Source organism: Opisthocomus hoazin, chromosome 19 (assembly GCF_030867145.1).
Source record: "Opisthocomus hoazin isolate bOpiHoa1 chromosome 19, bOpiHoa1.hap1, whole genome shotgun sequence".
Classification (NCBI taxonomy): Eukaryota; Metazoa; Chordata; class Aves; order Opisthocomiformes; family Opisthocomidae; genus Opisthocomus; species Opisthocomus hoazin.
This window is the reverse complement of record NC_134432.1, coordinates 14,035,957-14,057,647: the sequence shown is the minus strand read 5'-3', so window position 1 is coordinate 14,057,647 and position 21,691 is coordinate 14,035,957. Positions and strand designations below refer to the sequence as shown.

The following is a 21,691-nucleotide window of genomic DNA, read 5'->3' as shown; positions in this document are numbered from 1 at the left end:
ATCAGAAGGGTGCGTGCATCCCTGGGTGCGCAAGGCTGGGCACGGAGGTCAGCTGTACGTGGGATCTCGGTCTGCGCTCCTTAGCTGGGAGCGGGCAAATTGACTTGGTGATTTGGGGTCGAGCCTGTGAACGTCTGGGGAGAGCCACCGTGGGCTGGCTTGGGGTGGGCTACCTGTGCTTTGGGTCAAGTTACAAAGCCGAAGGTGGAAAGGCTTTGGTCCCTGGAAGGCTCCGTTGTTACTCGTCCGACAGCAAGGGAGGCTGTGCAGTGCCTTGGCTTTCTGATCCTCCCCAGGATGCGAGCCCCTTGCCAGATGGCCGTCAGGCAGATGTTGGTCACTCCTCGAGTGCTGGCGAGGGAATGCTGCTCGTGGTGGAGTGCCGTCCAGAAAAAGTCTCGGTCTGCTTCTTGAATGCAAGGAGAAGTGATGGCTCCTGATGCCTTTACGTGAGTCGTTATTGATGCTCCCCTCCCTCGGAGGCACTCGGCAGCTGAGGAAGCGCTGTTTTGAAGAAGAGCTTTTTGCGTTAGAACATAGACCTTAGAGAAAGATGTTTTATTTCCCTTGGTGTTTATGGCCCTGTAAAATACTATGTAGCCTTCAGGTTTTTTCTTTGTATAGTCTCGATTGCAGTATGCAGAGGAGCAATTTATTCCTAACAGCTCAGCCTAATGCGTGCCATAGCCATTTTCACGGGAGCCAGACCTGTCTTAATGTTTGCTGTAGGACTTTTAAAAAAGTATCACGCTGGGTTCTAAACAAATGTGCTTAATAATTTCTACTTTGGGTTGCACAGAACTGCGTGTATGTTGGTCTGACAAAAATCTGTGTGTGTGTTCTTGTATCTTAATTCTGTGCTTAAAAATTCTCCATACGTTTTACACTGTGTATGTGTTGTTGGAGGCCGTTGCTAAGAGAAGGATTAACTTAAAGCAGAAGAAAGGTCACTTTTCTTCAGTAATATATGCAGCTGAAGTAGTAAAAATTGACTTAAATTGGGTGGCACTTAGGAAAAAAAGGGGAAATGAAGAGCCTCCATATAACTACATGTTGTCACTGCCTTAACCGTGTCAATAAAGTAACTTTAATTTATGGGTCAGCGATCTTTTTCTAGGGCCACTGCCTATTTAGATGTATCGATCCTCTCCCATTAGAAGCTCCAAGTATTGTCCTTTCATGCCTGGATAATTTTCAACCCACTAAAGCAGGGTGGGTGGCGTTGGAAGGGGATGAGCTGAGCCGAGGAAGGAGTTGGATGCCGCTTCCAGTTCCCCTCCCAACCCCTCCTGATGAAATACAGCGTTAATGGTCCAGCCCAGCACCTCCCTGGGGCCTGATCTCCGTGCTCAAGTTGTACCAAATTAATTAGACCAGCACAGCAAAAGCAGCGCAGCCTTCCCTAACACTCCCGGCTCTGCAAATGCAATTACGCTGTTACACAAGAGTTTATTTTAGATATTCCAATTAGGAGAGTCAGCTTTGCTCATATGCGCTGTCTGGTGTAACTGTTCGTGTCTGGCTGGTAAATACGTCGTTAAATTCTGTTTCCAGGGAAAGTGCTTGTCCTAGGAAAATACCTGTGTTTGACTAGACCCGAGTGAGCGCAGGGATGGAGAGAGGAAACGTCAGCTCCCAGGGATAACCGGCTTTTCTCGTTGTCTCCCAGTGAGACATTCCAGTTTGGTTTGCTCGCTTAAGTGCGGGTAAATCAGGGGCAACTACAGAATCGCAGGAGCGTTAGTGTTTGTGATTGCATGCACACACTAAAATTTCTATTAAATCATTTAAGAGCATTATTCCAAAAAAAAAAAAAAAAAGAAACCCAAACCCTATCAAAATGGTGTTCTTGCATGTTTTCTGTAGACTAAAATAGCATAGGTTAGCCCCGTTAGGCTGGCTCGGGGAGGAGGACTTCCCTGAGTTACTGAGCCGGAGCTGTTTGGTTGAAACCTAGGGATTTTGGGAAAGATTTCTAAGACCCTCTCTAGCCTCTGATGCCAGTGTTGAGCTCACCCCTGTCGTGTCACTGCCATAGATAAGCAAGTGTGATGAGGTGCCAAGAGTGTAGTGGAGGTACCAGATTAGAGGGTCCTGTTACTCTTGTTACACTCCCCATGTATTAATTTATATAAATATCCAGAGCCTTATTGCCCGTAATCTCTGGGATCTGTTCTCAGTGGTGGTTCTCATGAGCTGGGGATCTGACCTTTTTAAGCAGCTTTACAAATTAAGTAGCCAGTAGATTAATTTTCTGTAGCCTGTTTCCATCGTGCCAAAGAGGGACTGCGCTGGATTGCGGTAGGAGCTGCGCGGTGGCAGTAAAATTTCCCTCTTGAGCTTGGGAAGGAGGGAGAAATATTCCAGATAAGGTAAAATAGTCTTATCCTCAGGGAGAGATTTAAAATAAACTGGGTCAGAATTGAAGCTCGCCTTCATTTAATTCAGCTTAAGCCTCTCCCTGAAGCGAAGGTCACGGATGGAGATGCGCCTAAATCCAGGGAGGTTTGGAGCTGGAGCCATGACCGCCGAGGTTTGATGCAATCACGTTTGGGACTTTTGGCGCTGGGCACCGCAGAGAGATGTCTTCAGTTCGTTCTGGCACCAAATCTTTTTACACTTTGGGAAACTTTACAGCACAGCATTAATTTTGGCTGGAGTCTCTCATCAAATTCCCCTTTGCAAAAATAACTTGAAATGGAAAGTGAATTTTTTTTTTTTTCTCTAGCATGTTTTCTTCCCGTGGTGTGAATTCAGATAATTGACAAGCTGTAAAGCTAAACCAAAATTGAATACAGCTTTCACAGAATCACAGAATGGTAGGGGTTGGAAGGGACCTCTGTGGGTCGTCTAGTCCAACCCCCCTGGCACTTGCCTTCTCCATCTCTTTCTCCCAGAAAAAAGTACAAATTCTGCTTTCCCAAAGCATGCGTGCGCTGTTATTGGTGCTGCTGGGTATCCGCCTGGAAATCCAGAACCGAGCCTGCCCTGGTGCTCAGACAGACACAGAAATTATGAAAAGAATCTGCTCGGTGTGATCTGTTGCAGGAGAGGGAGCCGGCTGCAGAAGAAAGGCAGCCCTGGACTGTGGGCAAGGAGGTTTTCTTGGTTTGTTCTTAGCGTGAATCTGGTGAAGGAAGAACCAATATCCTCTGTGATGGTTGGATTCTTCAGCAAATCGCCCCTTCGTGAGGGAGGCTGGGGGTCTGGGTTTCCTAACCCCTCCTGTGCCGGAGGAGAGGCTCTCGCTGAGCTCCGTGGGTGAATCGCGTCGCTCCGAGAAGCGCCCGGATCACTCGGCATCGCCTCGCTGCCTGCACCGAGCGGCTCTTGGCAGGCGCCGGTGGGGCCGGAGCATCAGCCCTGGGTGGCTTCTGTACGATGCTGCGTGCACATGTTGGGGGAGAGGTGCTGGGGTGTCCCCAGCCCGGGAGCGGGACAGCGGCTGGCATTCCCCATGCTGATGCTTACCCACGTGTCCCAGGATCCCGTAACCAGTAAGTTCTGCTTGTTGCGTGGGTCAAAAATAAGGATTAGAAGGGCTGTGGGTTCCACGTGTGCTAACGGATTTCAGGGGCTTGGCTCCTGCTGCAGGGAGTTGGAGTTGGGTGTGTGGATATTCTGGAGCTGGTCCTTCTGTGCTGTGGCCACTGGATGTGTTGAGGGGTTTTGTTGTCTTTTTTTTTTTTTCCAAAAAAGGCAAAAATCTCCGTTTTATCCATGATCTGGAATCTTACCTTGCTTTAGGGTGGAGCAGAGCAGTTTGATTTCAAACCTTCCACTCTTGCAATAAAAAGGGGGTGGGGGGGAAATGTAGATGTGGTGGAGTGTCCAAGGCTGATGGGACAGTGGTTTGTGAAGTATTTGAGGATCTGCCAGGTAGTGTTGAGGCAGGGTGGGTGGAGTCGTTGCCACGTGGTGTTTCCCAGCAATACCATGCTCCAGTGTTGCTGTTACAGGATGGTCACGGCGTGGTGGGCACGTGCGGCGTGGTGAGGCACCATGTGCAGACCTACACATGGGGCTGGTTAGGACAGGTCCGCGTCTGCTGTGGCCCAAAGCAGAGCATCCTTTCGAGATCCAGGGTCTCCTTTAGTTACCATGCCAGGTCTGAGGGGGGATGGCTTTGCTTCTGGCTTTAATTGCAATGCTTGAGTGATTTGGAATGATGCTCGATATTCTGTAGTAAGGAATTACACCCGTCTCTGCTCTCCAGAAGGGAGAAAAATGCTTAATTGAAATCGTAAAGATAAAATGTAGGCTCTAATCTTGAAAAACCAAAACAGCCAACATCACAGTAATGCCACTGGCCTCCCCATCCTTCCCCTGATTGAAGTTCATTTTGATTTTTATCTCGTGCATACATTAAATACGATGGTTAACCTTCAGATTTCCTGTCTCAGCCTCCTAAGCTTTGCGATACTTACAGTTACTATTCAGTTAATTAATTTCCTTGCAATGTTGAAAGAGAGAGGAACTGATACTCTGAATGCAAATGATGAAAGGCAGTATGAGTACTTTAGGTTGCAAGAAAAATAAGTGTTAATGTCTGTGTGTTTGGATGGGTTTTCCTTTCCTAATACACAGAAATGGATTCAGAGCTATTATGGGAAAGCCAAGTAGTTTTTTGGGATCTACTCTGAAGCGTGTCGAAGTCTGTTAGAGACTCATGGGGGCTTCTTCTGATGCCTGGGAAGTTCTGAGTACCCAGTTGCGGTTTTATCATTTGAAACTTTGATTTCTGTGACCGGGTGGGGGGAGGTATATCGCAGGGCAATTTCATCCCAGCTAGTCTCTCTCCACCCCCACTTCCCCTTCAGATTTTAAAATAGGTGATTTGTTAGCTATATTCCCCTGGGCACGGCCAATAGACAGGCAATACGGGGTAGCAGGGGCTCCGCCAGCTGGCGTGGTCCCTCGGTGCAGAAGGGAGGTGGTGGTCGCATCCATGGCTCCAGCCTCCTCTGTCTACCCCCTTCTTTCTGTAGAGAAAGCAGTTGGGTTGGACAAGCAAGGCTCTGTGTTGGTTGTTCCTGATTTACCGTTGTGCCCTTGGGAGAGGGATCCCAAGAAGGGCACGCTCCAGAAGGGAGGTGAGGCTCAGCAGCCTCTAGTTCCCTGGGTCTCCCTTCATGTTCTTAAAGATGGGCTGAATATGTGGAAGGCTGTCCTGCTAACGAATATCTTCATCAAAAACATGCGGGCAGTTGCAGTGTGCGTGAAGCCGGAGGTGCCTTGTTCGATCTCGTCTCATTTTGACGGTGATGGAGGCTTTGTATAATCCACACCACTCGGGCTGGGATCGGGCTGGCGTGTGCCAGCACTACCAACGTTCCTGCTCCTTGTCAGGGGTTGTCCTGCCTCTTGTCCTGTGAGCATTATGGAAATGAATCTTTACAAGGAATGTGTGCACGGAGCCCTGGGTCTGGCTTGGCCATCCTGTGGGCACAGGCGCTCAGCAGAGAGCTCCGGGGACTGGTGCGTGTCTGCCCATGGGTCTCTCCAGCCTTGGTCCATGGACCTGAAACACAAGCACTAAAGCAGTTAAACTATAAAACCTTTTCTTTTTCCTTCTATTAAGGTTTTTTTAACAACCTGTTTACCCAAAGCAATTGTCTATGCATTGCACGCACGTTAGAATCGTTCCTGGTAGGTTGTCACCTTGCAGACAGCAGGTACCCCCCAGTCCTGCTTTTGCCGCGCTGTTTCATCTGTATTTTCTGCAGAAGACATTTGGAGCTAGAAAACTTGATGAGCCTCCATTAAACCGTGGGTAGAAACAAAAGCCTTTCCTGTTCTCCAGCTCACACTGTCTGTTCACATCCTTGGTTCTTCCCAACACTGAAATACAACAAAACATCTATTATTTAAAGCCGAAGAGAGGAAGAAGCCCGGGGCCTCGAGGCTGCCTGTCCGTTCTCTGTCCCCAGGGACCGGCAGCATCCGCACGCTGGCTGGGAGCAGCACCCCAGGCCCCTGCTTGCGGTGCTGGCAGCGTTGGGTCCAGCTCCGGCTGCTGCCTGTAACGGGGGATGCGATGCTGGTCCCTTCCCAGTTACCCAGGAGGCTCGAAAGAGCTGGTCTGCAGTGGGTTGCTCCCTCTGGCTTGCAAGCGAGGTCTGGCTTGTGGGTCCTGTAATATGTGGGAGTTTTCCTTGGAAATTCCTCTTGCGTAAGAGGATTTGTGGTGCAGGTCTGTCTTTCCTACCCCTTTCCAGCCCTTCCCACCTCCCCTTGCTGGGAGCTCGTGCCTGGAGGAGCGACGCGTGGAACGGCCGGCCCAGGAGCACCCCTGTGACCCCGTTTCTGTTGCTTTTGGGGGATGAAGAAGGTGCTGAGCCTCTCCGAGATGGCCCCGTCTCTGCGGCGAGGAGCTGATGTTGGTGCAGAGCCCCAGCGCGCTGCCACGAGGCAGAGGAGCGTGGAGGGACCTATTAAAAGCAGATTGTGGGCTTAATCTTGCAAAGTGCAGCTTGATTTCATACGCAGGTCTGCATCAGTTATCCGTAATGTGAAAAGCAGTGTTCTGGTTTTAATTACTTCTGTAGGAAGAAGCTGGGGGACATCTTTCAGCATCATTACCTGGTGCCATTAAGCGGAGTTTTCCGAGTGTGTGTTGTCTGCTGCTAATAATGCCATCCTGGTCCCCGGTGTGGCGTTTGGGAACCATTTTTCACCGAGCCCGCTGTCAGCCTGATTTCAGCAATGCCTTGCGGGTAGAGAGCAACTTGGGCAACCGTCCAAGAGGGTGTAACGCAGCCCGGGTGTGACGGTGTCAGGGCGCGTGTCAGCCGCTGTTGCCGCGAGCAGGCTGTCTCCGTCTTCTGGGATGCAGAACTCTCCCGCCAGCACCAGCTAAAGCTTCGGGTTCTACTGGACTCATCTGGAAGCTGAACCATCATCTCCAGACCTTGTCTGGAGCACAAGGCTCTGCCAGCCTCAAAACAAGAGAAGTTTGCAATTGTTCTAGGCCGTTATTTCCTCCGTCGTTAATTTAAAAGGTAAAAGCTGCAGCATTATAGATATTTTTCATGGTGGAGTTTTTGCTTTTCGGTGGTGCTTTCCCTCTGCGTGGTGCGCTGCTGCGGCTCGGTGGGATGAGTCTATCGGGAGGTTGGCTTGTTCGGTGCTCCTGCTGCCTGGCAGGTAACCTGGAACTTCTTGCAGCGAGGAAAAGGACACATTTGGGTGTGATTTCTGAGGCTTTCTGAAAGTGAAATGAGGCTAATTGGAAGCGGGTCACCCAAAATCATGACTGTATGGAGAAAAATTGCGTCTACCTGCGGTGCATGCATAATGCAGTGACATCCATGTGAGCTCTTGCCAGAGAAGTCTTTTGGATGGTGGCAGATTACATGCCATTAGTCTGATGGCAGAACTTTTGAAATAAGGTTTGTGGGGATCTTCTAAAAAAGAAAAGCGTACGGTGTCTGCGGTGAGACTGGAGTTTGCCCTGAAATGAGGATGTGTCTCATGGTGGCAGCCTGGGGCACGAGCAGGGATGGTCTAGAGGTATCAAAGGGTATTTAAAACTAGGCTCATATGGGACTCCTATAAAATTTATGTAAAGGTCTTAAATTAAACATATGTGGTTATTATTTAATAATAGTCTGTTTTGACAGTTTTAAAGAAGTGATATTGGAGTTGGCTATTGCAGGCAGCTACCTCAGATCCTACGCCTTGGTTCACTTCTGCCGCCAAAGTCTCAGAGCTTGTCTCTTCAGCATTTATATGGGGCAGCTTGGTTTTAAAGAGACAAAAATGAGTTCTGCGGATTCCTTGAGCTAGCCCAGACTTGCAGGCTACTGCGTGGAGCTCCCTCTCTTGGGTCTGGCCCGAATACTGGACGTGACAGGGCTTGATTTCTTGACTTGGCTGCTGTTTACTCATCTCGGAGACGGACCGTAGCTGTTCCCATTGCTGTCCTGTCAAAAGTTTATCACGGTCTGATTCCCTGCACCAGCCTGAAGAGCCGGAGAACAATGACTGCTTGGAAAGTTCTCTGTAAGCGTATCATTACAGTGTAATACTATATACCATTACGCAATTACTCATTTTCTGTAACAGCAGCTGAATTCTGTATTATAATTTGCTTGTCATGGTTCAGGTCAAGTCCTGTCTTAAAGCTTAGGGTTGGCGAAAATGTTTTGAATTTTCTTTGCTGAAAACTGAGTGTGTGGGAAGGTATCCCATTTCTTGATCAGCTGTAATAATAATATCTTTTTCACATATCCCATCTTTTACCTGTGGTCGTGTTTTACGAGTGAAGTGTTAGCCCCGGTGAGGCAAATGTGAGTTTAGGGCTTCAGGTCAATAGCAAAAGCCAAGACATCTCTCTTCCCACCCCTTTCTTAACCGAGTTCCCCTGATGGAGCTGCATGTCTTCCAGCGAGAGGAGGAAAAGGCTGGGGACTATGCGGTAAGGGTGCCAAATGTGGGCAGATTGAGCAATCCTTCCAAGCTCTCCAGCTCCCAAGCTTTCTGTAGTCTCAGACCTTGTCGGTCACTAAAGCCAAGCCTGGATTTGGCAGTCTGCTGGTAAATGTACTGCAGAGAGAGCCCAGATCTGGGGTGCGGGAGTCAGAGGCTCTAACCCTGGACTGTGTGGGAAAGTCAAAAAGAAATCCCTTTACGGTATGTGCCTGTGGTACTGGTGAGCCTCAAAAGGTCCAGCTAGGTTTCTCCTCTAAAGCCCAGTGGTGATACCTGATGGTCTACCTACACTTAGCCGTAGCTCAGGCTGCAAACAGCCTCTGCTCCCTGCCCGGTCATCCCCCGTCCCGGCAGCCAGCCCCACGTGGCTCTGGGGCAGGCCAGGACCTGCAGAGAAAACTGCTGCTCTGCATTTGGTTTTTCAAATCTTCATGTCTATGGTTATGGAGAGGGTGTTTGGAAGAGCCAACGTGTGGTCTGGCTCTGTCTGCTGGCTTGTTGCTGTTTGGTCTCGTCCAAGGGATGTAGGGATATAACACGGGTCTCTCCCGGGCATCGCCACGGCGCTGCTGGGGATGTGGCACACGGCTGCTGTCCGGGCGGATCACTGGAGTTGGAGAGCATCTGAGGAGGGATTTTCACATCAGCAGATGCTGCTTGGGGATAACACAAGGGCATCTTTCAACTTGGGGCTGCCCAGGGTCATTAAGGATGTGTTGGTGTCCCACTTGCCCCGTAGTCTGGGAGTCCGTGTTCGCCATCCAGCTCCCGAAATGCGCGACTGTTGGGGTGGGTAGCAAAGGAGGAAGGGGTGTCGCTTCTCATGCGTTCATTTTGTAACAGCAAGACCCACGGCTCAAAGCACTGTTATCCTTCATGTAGGGAAACCTGAAATTCCCTTTCTTAAAGGAGGAGCTGGTGAAGACCAGGGCCTTCAGAGAGGGTTGCAACTGTCTGATTTAGCAAGAAGCTCTTGCTGTTCCTGGGAACGGCTCTGTGGATCGCTTGGACATCTAAAAGATAAATCTCTGAAGTACTCAGCCACCTGATGTGATGCAGGGAATGTGAGTAGGGTTTTCTAAAACCTCAGTGGCAAGGTTTTTAGTGACAGAAACCGCAAACCTGTGGCTGGGGCTTGGACCCGTGCTGAACCTGTCGGACCCGCTGGATTTCGTGTGGTTGGGCAAAAGGTCTGGGTTGTCCAGACCTGAGGTGTGTGAGCAGAGAATTCCAGACCCCCTGAGTGTCTCTGATAAAACGCTCCCAGGCATTGCAATTAACGCCTTTACCTTAATGATTCCTGCCTTCTCAGCAGAGCCCTGCCTTTGCAGACCTTGGTGGGCTCCACAAAGGAGGGAAGTACTGTCATCAGCTGCAGCTCCGCCGTTTGCTTTGGGAAGTTGGAGCTTCCTTCCACTCATTTAAAGCCCCTGCGTGCTGCTGGGTGACCCTCTGACGTGGGATGGATGGACGGACGCCGAGCCAAGCGCTCCCGGCAGGGCTGCACGCTGCGCGATGAGGGGTCTGCTGGCTCATTAAACGGGCTTTAACGAACCTCCCTGCCATGCTGCCAGGGAGGGCTCAGCCTATGTCTCTGGGCTAGGACAGGGCTTCAGGGGGTCATCGCTGCTGTCGGGAGTTCGCCTCGGAGGACGCGAGGATCTGGGCTTTCCTGTGATTTCTCTTCCCTCCTCCAGACTGGGGGATGCTGCTCGATCCTTGTCTCCTCCTCCAGCCTCGCGTTATTATCTTGGACTCATCAGCTGCCTGATGGGGGTTTTAGCCCCACTTCTGGATTTTTATTATTGTTTTTTCCTTTTCCACTTCTTTCTCTTTCAGAGAATATGTAACGGAGGAAGCGAGCCTGGCGGTCCTTGGGAGGAGTTCAGGGGTCAGCAAAACTTTCCTAGGATAAAAGAGGACGAGCTCCTGCAGCGCTGGGCTTGGCCCGTGCAGGGCTGCTTGGTGGGGTGACAGCAGCCCCAGGGGCCACACGATGCTGCTGCCCTCGCACGGGCTCCTCCGGCGAGCAGGGAAGGCACAGACACGGCTGTATCCTACACACCTTCGCTGTTGTGTCACTGAGCGTTTCTTCTGCATCACTGACTAATTTGGATTTCATCATTTGACCCCGTGCGCTCGGTCTCGCTCTTCCCACGTCCTCTTAACGTCTGCCACCTCGGAGGTGTCTGCCTCCAGTCCTCGTCTTGGTTCAGTAGTTTGTGTTTGGTGTGAAATCCAGGAGCTCTGGTTAACGTTTGTGCCAGCTCTGGCTTGAGGGCTGCTGAAAGCCGTTCATCTGCCTCTGGGGCTGAGGCTTGGGACTGCAGTACATCTACTGTGTTACTCCAGGACCTCTCCTTGTTTAATTTTTAATTCCCCTTTTAAATTGTTTTTACAATTTTATGTGTATTCCAGCTTCCAGTTCATGAGCTTAGTGTTGTTATCTGAGATACCTCTTCCCTTTGAGAGCCCATAGATCGCGATGGGAGGTTCCTGCAAGGTAACTGGGAGCTCTTTATCTGCCTGACCGGTGTGAGAGCAATGATGAGCAAAGGTGTGAGCATGAGCAGGACCGGAGAGGGGCTCGGCAGCCCACCCCGGCACGCTGTGGTGCTGAGCTTGCTGCCAGACAGCCTCCCAGCGATGCTGCCCTGGCTTTGTGTTGTGCTTCTGTGGGGCAAGGTGGAAGCTCCCGGTGAGCTCGTGTGGGAGGTCTGCAGCCCCTCCGAGCGGCTCTGGCTGATGCTTCTCGCTGGGGAGCACCTTTGCTTGCTGCAGCTCCAGGTTAGCTTTCCCCCAGTCCTCCCCGTGATGAGCTATGGGTGGTGTTTGCTGAAATAAATGGTTGCTCTGCCTCAGGTACTCCCCTAGGGCTAATCCTTGCTTGTGGGTGGATGTGAGGAGAAGGAGAAGCTGTGGGGAGGTCAGCGCTCATCAGCGTTTCGGGCTCATTAATCACTCTTGCTAAGTGGAATTTGCAGAGCCCGTGAGTGCTCTGATAGCAACGTCTTTGAAATGGGGGGGAAATAATAGCACTAAATTGTTTGAGAAATAATTTTGTTCTCCACTTCTCGGTAGATAAATCTGCTGTCCAACAACCCGAAATTTAATCTGTCCATCTAAAGTAATTGATGAGCTGCGACTTGAATCCAAATGTGGGTGGGAAGGGAAATTTTCTGCAGAGAGGTTTTGTATCGTTTCTGCGGCTGCTCCTTCCCACCAGAGGCAACGGGGCGAAGTGTGAGAAGGAACAAAGCCATGAAGGCATCGGTGCTGCTGGTTGTTCTGTTGTGCTTTTGACTTTTATTACTGTTCCTGAGATTCTGGTAAATGCCTGGATGAGGAGGTGAGCTTGGTCAGGCGGAGCCGTTTGGGGAGATTAGGTAAAGGTTATGGTTTGACGTGTGCAGTGTTAAATCACGGAATCACAGAATGGTAGGGATTGGAAGGGACCTCTGTGGGTCACCCAGTCCAACCCTCCTGCCGAAGCAGAGTCACCTACAGTAGGTTGTAGAGGACCTTGTCCAGGCGCGTCTTGAATATCTCCAGGGAAGGAGACTCCACAACCTCCCTGGGCAGCCTGTTCCAGTGCTCCGTCACCCTCAGAGGGAAGAAGTTCTTCCTCATATTCAGACGGAATGCTGGGTTATGTTGGCTGAAGCCCTGTGATTCCTGCTGGGTACTTGGGTGCTCTTGGATTTGCTCTCTGGAGCAAGCAAAGGCAGCTTTGCAACATCTGAGTAGTGCAGGGGGAACTCAGCACAGCTTGGAAACGTGTCCTTTGGCTTTCTCAAGAGGTTTGCACCATAGGATACGCATTTCCCAACTGATCTTTGCAGGTGAGGTGTGTTCTCAGGGAGAGACCCTCCCTTCCCCGTTCGTGAAGGCTGTGATAAGCAGATGCCCACAGCTCCCTGCTGAGGACTTCTCGCCTGGTGCTTTCGAGCCGTGCCGGCAGTGAGATAAGAGGAAATCTGACATCACGGTCAGGAAGCGCTAAAGAAAGTCACTTTCGTCATTCGTCAATGGCTTATCTCAAACGGCAAAGCCGCAGCATTCCTTGCGTGCTGCAGGGCCCATTTCGAGCCCACGGCTCTGGCCAGGGTTCAGCACGTGGCCGCCTGCCCGGAGCTGTGGTGTGCAGCCCCGCTCCTCCCCGGAGCGCTGACCCCAGCCGCCGGCATCGCTGCCTCTCCAAGAGGCCCTCTCCGAAAAGCTGCGAACTGCTGCGTGATCCTGCCCTGCCGCACAAACCCTTTTCTTCCCTCTCCCCACATTTTATCTCGTTATTAAATGTATTTTATAGACCCCCGCCAAGCCTTGCACCTCCCTCCCTCGTGCCGTCCCAAATACCGGGACCGGGGACTGCTCCGATGCCCACGTGAGCGTCCTCCAGATCCCACCTCGGGCGGTTTGGTGGTTGAGCAAACGCTGCTGCGTTCCCCGGCTTTTTGTCTGCCCTTTTGCCGTCTCCCTGCAGCAGAGCAGCTCTGCTGGGGGGCAGGAGTGCCCGCGGCTTTGCCTTCCCGCCTGCCGTCGTCTCTGCCGAGCCGGGGGGACGGTGTCCAACCGCACCCCAGCGTGCTCGAGGAGCTGCATCTCTGCCGATGAAATCTGAATCGGAAATGGCGGCTGCGCAGCCAGCGCAGGTGCGGCGGGCGCCCAGTCATGCGGGGACCGTGGGGAGGGGCGGTGGTGACTGAAACGGGGGTGTGTGGAGGGGCGAGGTGCGAGCAGCCGTGCCGTGGGCTCCCCTCCTGCCCCCGGAGCTGTGCTTTCCGGCTGCAGAAACATCCCGGCTTCCCGCTCGGGATGCGGGAGAGGAGCTTGGGGGGGCTGGGCACCTCCCTGTGCAAAGTGGGGTTCCCCCAAGTGTCGGGGGTTATCCCAGGTCCCACACTGTCCCTTACTCGATCTCCGCAGAAGGTTTCTCCAATGTGTTTCTAAGTTTGCAGGACAAGTTTTTGAGCTGCGTCGAAAACTTGGCAGCAGTCCCCTTTATACACGCAGCGATCATCCACGGAGCCTCTGAACTTACTGAAATCAGGAAAACAAATAACATAAAAATAACAAACTGAAGCAGAGGAAGTTCCTTCTGAACATGAGGAAGAACTTCTTCACTCCGAGGGTGACGGAGCCCTGGAACAGGCTGCCCAGGGAGGCTGTGGAGTCTCCTTCTCTGGAGAATTCCAGACCCGCCTGGACGCGGTGCTGTGCAGCCTGCTGTGGGTGACCCTGCTTCGGCAGGGGGTTGGACTGGGTGACCCACAGAGGTCCCTGCCAACCCCCACCATCCTGTGATTCCATGTCATGAAAACCCTCTTTAAACAAAGAGCACCCTAGGAGATGCTGAGGAGGTTCCAGCGTGTCCCCGGTTCTGGGGTGGCCGTGGCCCTGCTGGGGTGAGGACACAGGGGAGCAGCCAAGATCGCAGCTGCCCCGCTGTGCAAAGATGGCTGCTGCCAGGCTGGGGCAGGACGGGCGGTGGCCGAGAGCAGTTCATTCACCTTACGACGTTGCGGAGGATTGGGTCAGAGATGACCACAGACTTTTCTCATCTACTGGCAAGCTTCAAAGTGGTTTGTTTTACGGGATCAGATTCCTGCTCCCTGTGGTACAGTCCCATCCCAGCCTCCATTGCCTCTTTGCTCTGGTGTTCATAGCTTCCCCCTCCAAAGCGCCTTGGGTGGGCTTTGCTGTGCCCGGGAGCTCTGCCCACGCCGAGGCTTTGTGCCATGGCTGCTTTGGAGCCTGGCTGGCGGTACGGTGGGAGGTGTCGTGGTCTCTGGGGTCTGCTTCCAGAACTGGACGTCCTGGTTGCTGGTGGTGGCTGTCCCCAGAAGCGATGGGCGTTGGGTGCCGAGGTTGCTTTGGGTGCGGAGGAGGGTGATGGCGGGGCTCGGGAGGTGCGGTGCTCAGGGTCCGGCCGGCCCTCGCGTTGAAGGAGATTGCAGGACCCTGCTTCAGCGCTGGTCTCGCTCGAAGCGGATAAATGACACCATTGATTTTGGGCCTGGCAGGTGGTGAATGAGCCCCATGGAGAATATTGATTTGTCTCTCTCTCTCTTTCTCCTGTGGAGTGTTTACTCGTTCAAAGGTGTGATTGACTGGTAAACAAAATGGCCTTGGCACAGCTCAAACTCAACTGTAGCTAATTTTAATGTGTGGCCATTGAGTAACACCATCAAGCCAATAATTCCTGGTCTTCCATCAGCAGCAAACCAGCCTCGAAATGCCTGTGAGCAAAAGCGTGAGGAGGCATTTTGCAGGTTGGTGAGAGAGAAGCAGGGCAGGAGCAAATTGTGCCGCTAACACCCACGTGGGTTGTACACTACTCACACGCTTGTCATCTCGAGCGGTGGCTTTGCTTGTGGGCTATGTGGTGTCCTCGCTCTGCTGCCAGCTCCTTGCTGGTGGAGCAGGACCGTGGTGCTGCTGCCTCGGTTTGTTGTGTTTCACATCAGGCCTTTTCAGCCACTCTTTAAATAAATTATCGGAGGCTTCCCTGATGCTTGTCATCTGTCTGCACTCGGTGACAGAGCGGTGGCTTTTTGCAGGCATCACCTCGGGAAGCTGCAGGCACCTTGTGCTCATTTAGCAGCTGGTGGCGAGGTGGCTCCCAGAGCTGAATTGAATGAGCAAAGACAGTCAGATACAGCTGATGTTGACCAGCGTGGTTGGCCCTGTCCTTTCTCACCGGGGCCAAGCTGAGACGGGGGTAGCCCAGCCCGGTGTAAACCTGTGGTGGAGCCAGGGCTTGCTCCCCGTTAGGAACGCTGTCAAGACGAGGCGTTCGGTCGCTTGGACGTGTGATCTCTCCGCAATCCTTCAGAAACGCGTTAGTGTGAACTCTGAGCTTTTCAGGGGTCTGAACCGCGAACGCGTCGTGCAGAGGGTTCGGGTTTTCGCACCCGTCGGGTGGCTTTCGCGTGGCTGAGCGTCGGCGCGGTGGAAGTCTGCTTCTCCTCAGCACGTCAGCCTTCGCTGCTCTGCTTGCTGTGTGTAATGATGGCTGTAACCTATGTCGTTAACTTTCAAAACTGGAGGCTTAAAAGGGTTTAAAACAAACACGTGCTAGAAATTTGAAATCAATGGGACTGCAGTGCAAGGGAAAATGCACCCCTGCTGCAAGCCGCCGGTTTGCCCAGGGCGTAAATTCTTGCAGAGACCCAGAAGATAGTTATGAAATAACCTGTATTGGTGAGAGAGGTTGTAAAACAATTCCAAAAAGCCCTCTCAGTCTAGACAGATTATATTTACTGCAGTGTTTATGTGAGATAGAGGAATGCCCTAGAAAAACAGAATTGTTTTCAATTTCTGCCTGCGGCACTCGCTTGTCTAATGAGAAGGCTCTGATGGGCTGGGAATGTCCTGTGCTGGGGGAGCTCTGCTGGTGCTCTGTGCGGGGGGGCTGGAACGGGCCAGAAGGGTGAAAGGTTCGTAGGGGTGTTTTTGGGTAGGTGAATCAGCCTGTCGTTAATGAGGTGGTCTCGCTAATCCATCACCATGAACCTCACGTGTAATCCCAAATGCGATGATACCGACAGGCTACATCTGTTATAACTACGGAGATATGATGGCCCCAAAACCATTGCTTTTGATTCTTTTAATTAAAAGAAAATGAAGCTATTTGTTTTTGCTTTGACCTCTCGGTGAAGTCTATCAGGAGTGGTTTTGTGTGGTGTTGGTTCGGTGACAGCCCGGGGAGCAGAGATGGTGCCCTGTGACAAAACCGCACCGACCCAACCCACCCGAAGGCCGCTTGCGTCCCGCGCCTGCCCATCACGTGGGGATGATTCGCCCCTTTAGTGGGTTCATTTACCTATAATTCTAACACGTATGTTGCATATTTCTGAGGAATTTGCTGAGAAAAAGAAGAGTTGTGTAAAAACACAGCAATAATTGAAGGTGCTTTGTGGAATAGCGTGAGGGTGCAGAAGGAAGTGAAATGAATTGGCTTGCTCAGCAGAGTCAGTCGATCCTGGTGAAGGACGTAGGTGATGCCGCGGCAAAAATGAATCAGATTTTTATTCTTCTCAGCCGGCGTGCTGCCAGGCGTCACCGCTGGAGCGAGACCGTCTGGAGTCCCCAGACTTCAAAATCCCCAATGCTTGCAAGCAAGCGACCAATTATTGCTGTAGTCAAAGACGGGATTTTCTTGCGAGAGAAACATCGTGTTGCTCTGCCAGTTGGGCTATCTGAATATCCGAGGGTGGTCACTGGGCGGGGGAGATTTCTGCCTCTTCACCTGGGCTAAGATTAAAGATGAGCACAGCTTCGTGGAAATGGTCCTGGGGATTTGCCCTTGTTTTCGATGTCCCGGTCTTTTGTTTGGGATGCGTGCATACGGATGCCCAGCAATGCGTACGACCACGCTGTAACGTGTGTCCCTTCTGCGGAGAACCAAACGGGATAGCACTGGAAAGGGTTAAAAGTTCAACACTGGGCTTCTGTAGAACATCAGTTGTAATTTGTATTTGGCTTTGACCTTGAAAGGGAAACGTGCTGGCTGGAGTTTTCCAGTCCTTCTGCAATGTTACCTTGTGTGAAACTTGTTTTTCCAAAGGGCGTTTGCTCCCGGTGCGCAGCTGAGAACACAGGAGTCCTCGCAGGGCACCGGGAGCCTGACATCTTCAGCATCAACAAATAAACTAATGCCTGGCTTTTCAGTGCAAGCTGCCGAGTCCCTGTTAACTCGTCTCGCATGTGAATTTAACTCAGTGAATCTCAGTTAAAATTTGTGCCCATCTTGCTCACATTTTTCCCTCCCTTTCTCTTTTGTTTCCTCCAGTTTCTCTGTTTGAAGAACATCCGAACCTTCCTAAAAGTCTGTCACGACAAATTTGGGTTAAGAAACAGCGATCTGTTTGATCCCTTTGACCTCTTCGATGTACGGGATTTCGGAAAGGTAAGAGTTACTCCTGAGCTCCTGGGAAGTGATGATTCGGGCACCAGGGCGGTTCTCTGGACTTGTGCTGCAGATTTTGGATGAAAATACGAAGGTTTTGTGGTTTTCTGAGCAGCCTCTGCACCCTTAACCCTTGCACTGGGCACCTGGTCCCCTGCGCTCGTGGTAGCCTGTGTATCTAAGGGTTGGTTCTGCTGTGTCCTCAGTGAAGGGAGACCAAGTCTGCAAGCTTTCTGCTTTAGATTACAAAGCCCCTGGGCTCAGTCTCTGAAGGATATGAGAGATGTCTTTTGGGGGGGAAACAAAATATCTATGTCTCTGTGTTGGTAAGAGCTGTTGGAAGAGGCTGCAGCTCTGAGGACTGGGTGCTGCGCTGGGGTCAGGAGGTTGGGTCCTCTTCCCAGCTCCCGCAGGGGTCTTGGACATTGATCCCCTGCCCAGCTCCAGCTGCCTCACCGGTGGCTGGGGCAAAGCCGCACCGTCTCCTTGCCTGGGAGCTCCCCGTAGGCACAGCGCGTTCAAACCGGTGCTGAGCATCATCCCTGCTCTGCATAAACCAGCCCGAGGAGCTGAACCCTGTTGCCCTGCCGCAGCGTCACGCGTCCTGACGAGCCAGGACTCGGGTTGGTACCACCCGTGCGGCAAGGACCCTTCATCCCCGGGTGCTCCTGGCTGCGAGCAAAAGAGCTTCACCCAGACTGCCATCGGTGAGCTTGCAGCGGGGTCGGGAAGCTTCATGCCGGGGTGAAATGAGTCCCCTGAGTTTCTGAAAAATGTGTTTGGAGGTTTTCTCTCCCCGCCATTCCTGGGTGCTGCCTGTGTGCCGTGTGCTGAACGAGACCCAGCGGCGAGGGAGGAAAATCCTCGGTGATTTTGACAAGCGGCGGTCGTTCCGATAGCCTGGCTTTTGACGTGAACAGCGTCAGGGCTGTGCTGTTACTCTGATGGATACCGGGCTCAGGGAAGCTATATTCTTTAGTGGAAAAGGTGTTAAAAGATTTATTAAAGCTCGCTATTGTTTTACCTATTTTGAGGTACCAGGCATAAGCTGCTGGAAGGCATCTTCTCTTCTGGTTATCCAAAGAGTAGATTTTCACTGCTGATGGGGATATATTATTTGATATTTATTGCCTAATTTATTTCTGGACCATTATCTGGAATGTGCAATTGCAGGGGCTTGTTTTATGAGTTTTTTGATTTATGAAATACAAGAAGGCTTTTGTTGTTCTGGGAATATGAATGCACAGAAGGAACCTTTTGGGCTGGGGAAAGAACCACTGCTAATTAAAACGCTGCTTTATCGTCACATTGTCTCTTGCTTTGTGCTGTTTCAAATTGCCTAAGACACCGGTTAATAGAGCCTGGCCTTAAACACAGCTGGAACATGTCAGCTGAACAGAGTTTGGTTTCCTTTTCGGTCTGGTTAGCGAACAGCTATTCCCTCCTCCTCTTCACTCTTTTGGGGGACCACTCAGGTTTGTGACTTAGGAAGGGGGGATGATTTGCCATTCCCTCTTACCCCGTGATAGTTTAGTTTTTTAGGAGACTTTGGAAAGAAACTGGTCATAAACTTCCAAGAAATCCAAATGTGCGTTCTTGCCTGGCTCTTGCTTATTTTCATGTGCAATGTCATCCTCAAACAACCCTGTAAGATATGGGAGGCACAGATTCTCTACACAAAAACCTCACTGGTCTTTTTCCGAGGGCAGTTTTTTTAATCATTTAGGTGGGGGGATCAGCTGTTCAGGTCTGCACCACCCTAAATGCCTCTGGAAGCCTGTCAAAACATCCCCACTGTCTTTGCCCCCTTGCATTCCCACATTATCCTCAGATCTGGGTTTAACAGGGGCAAAGCAAATAAACAGGGAAAAATCTGCTGCTGGCCGAAGCGCTGTTCTGCTCCGAGTCACAGCGAGACTCTCTAATCCATCTTCCCACTGGCCAAACGCAGACCTGAACAAAAAAATTCTTCCTGGAGATATTTATTCTTCAGATCAATAGTGTTTTTTGGTTACAAGACACTTACACGGTGCAGGAGACTTTTCTGAGCGGAGCGTGGTAGCAGGCGGCCGTTTAATTACACAGAAACCTTGGTGGAGTGGCGTTGGGTGTTTCCTTTCTGGATGCCACTTAAGCAGTTATTTCTCTCCTCCAAACCAGGCGGCCAGCAAGACGGCAATTACTAAAAGCATTTGGGTTTTCTGTGGTGTAATTACTGAGTAGAAAGGCGGGGGCTTGCATTTATGTGGTGCCGACGTGTACGTAAAGGGCTGGCCCTTTGGAATCTGCAGGGTCCGTCAGGGCTCCCTGGTGTATGAACAGCACTAGTGCTTTAGAAGAGGAGGAAAATTCAAATCCCTCAGTCTTGCCTTGACCAGCCGTTATTCTGAGAGAGTTTTCCATAGCTCCCTTTGGCTTCTGAGCCAGGGCTTCAGCAAGGAGGAGCTGCTGTGGGAGCGATGGAGCCTCCTCCAAAGGAGCAAGCATGGTCGGGGCTGCTCGAGCCCAGCAGTGTGGGTTTTCAGCCCTGGTCTTGCTAATTCACAGAGTCTTAAGCTTGGGAAGTTACCGCTTCCTTACTGTCACTGGGATAACAGCTGGTGAAACAGGATCGTGAACCATGTGGGCTTCTCCGGCCGAAATCCCTGCGGAGCTGAAAAGCTCCATCTCCGCCTTGGTGGGATGTCGGGTAATTGGCGAGCACAGGCTTTTGCCAAGCGGATGCGTCATGTTTCTTGTAATCTGGGTTGCAGTGTTTCCCAGTCACCCAAGGGAGTCGAAAGGCCGGTTTAAATTGCTCACAGCCATTTTTTTCCCCATGTCCAGTTGTTACGCGGTCCCACGGTGGCAAGGGACGTGCTGTGTTTCGTGACAGAGGTTTCTAGCTGTGCCCCTTTAAGACACCTTCAAATAATATTTTGTTATATTGTTTTCTACAAGTTGGCTCTTAATGTGTTGTGTTTGGGGTTTTTTTTAACTCTTGTCCCTTTAAAGCAGCTCGTAAGCTGTCCGCAATCACTGGTGACTTCTGCAGAAGGGTCTCGCGGTGGCTGTGTCTCCGCTGCAGGACGCGGCAGCAGCGCGGCATGCAGTGCTCCGAGGAAGAAAACTCCTGTTCGTGTCTCCTCGTCCCTAGTTAGGGGCTGATCTCACAAGAGTGAGTGCTGGGGTCCTCTGCAGGGGGGCTGTGCAGTCTTCGCTAGTACGGCCCGGCTCCTAAAAAAGGAGTAAAATTAAAAGATGGTGCTCCCGGACGCTGTGCTGTTGCACACTACTTCATGCACATTTAATAGCAGCGATGGTATAAAATGTAACTCTTACTGGACTTGCTAATTTATTGGCACCAACTATAATGAGATAAAATGTACATAAAAGTGGATTAAACTCTTTCTCACTCTATTAGTCAGCATGATGGTAGCAAAGTTCATTAAAGGGAGTTACTCATTTTCAATGACTCGCAGCAATGTACTTTTTTTTTTTTTTGAGAAATATAGCTTAAATATTCATAAACCTGTGGAGTATGCCATTTGTTAGCCTCCTGTTCCTCTCTGCTCTCTTGACGTGTATTTAATTGTCCTGACTTTCTTCTGAAGTTCCTACACTGTTTGAAAATGCTTCTATGCGAGACAGGGGCCTTTCCTGCCCTGACCCGTGGATGCAAAATGATGCTGTTCTAAAAATGAAAAAGGGAAGCAGCTCACAGGTCAGCTGAAAAACGAGGAGACAGGGATACTGAGATTAAAGTAGTGTTTTTCACTCCATTGGTTCTGGTCCAGCAGTTGGTGAGAACTGTACCAACGTCCTGGCTCGAGGAGGGCTCGGAGGAGGGGGGTCTGGATCAATCCTCCCCTTCCCTTACTTGAATCCACCAAGGTTCCCTGGCACGCCTGCCTCGTGGGTGGCTGACGGAGGACTTGTACGTGGCTCGTCTCGTGTGTCCGAAGCGCTGGGGAGGAGAGGTGTGTGGTGGGGAGGGCGGCCCTGGGCACCGCATGCTGCAGCGAGAGCCACCTTGGTGGTGGGAGAGGACAGGGAGCTGTCAAGGCAGGGGTGTGCTGGTGCTGTCATGGTGATGGGTGCCCTCTGTAAAGCTCTGGAGTCTTTGGAGTAATGTTTGGTGTAAAAGCATCCTCTTCCTCATGCTGATGAGCCAGTGTGGAGCACTCTTGGAAAGCCCTGGGGGGTCCAGGCTGGCCTCACCGGGTGCTGTTGTAGGTTTGTCCCCAGCTTCATCACCAGCACTCTGTGGTTGGAGAATCTGCGAAACGAGAGATCCCACCGTCGGGACGGGGTGCGGGGAGAGCTGCCATCATCCCCCGTCCCTCTCTGACACGCCCCCCACCCTCC

At 51.5% G+C, this 21,691-nt stretch overlaps 1 protein-coding gene across 2 annotated transcripts in view; it reads left to right on the top strand.

The window, feature by feature from the left end:
* The window catches only part of VAV2 (vav guanine nucleotide exchange factor 2), a 152,760-nt gene that overhangs the window by 16,389 nt on the left and 114,680 nt on the right, over positions 1-21,691 (top strand). For both annotated transcript variants that reach the window (XM_075439114.1, XM_075439113.1), the window contains exon 2: positions 17,228-17,344. In XM_075439114.1, the coding sequence (XP_075295229.1) occupies positions 17,228-17,344 (117 nt within the window). The remainder of the gene's footprint in view (positions 1-17,227; positions 17,345-21,691) is intronic.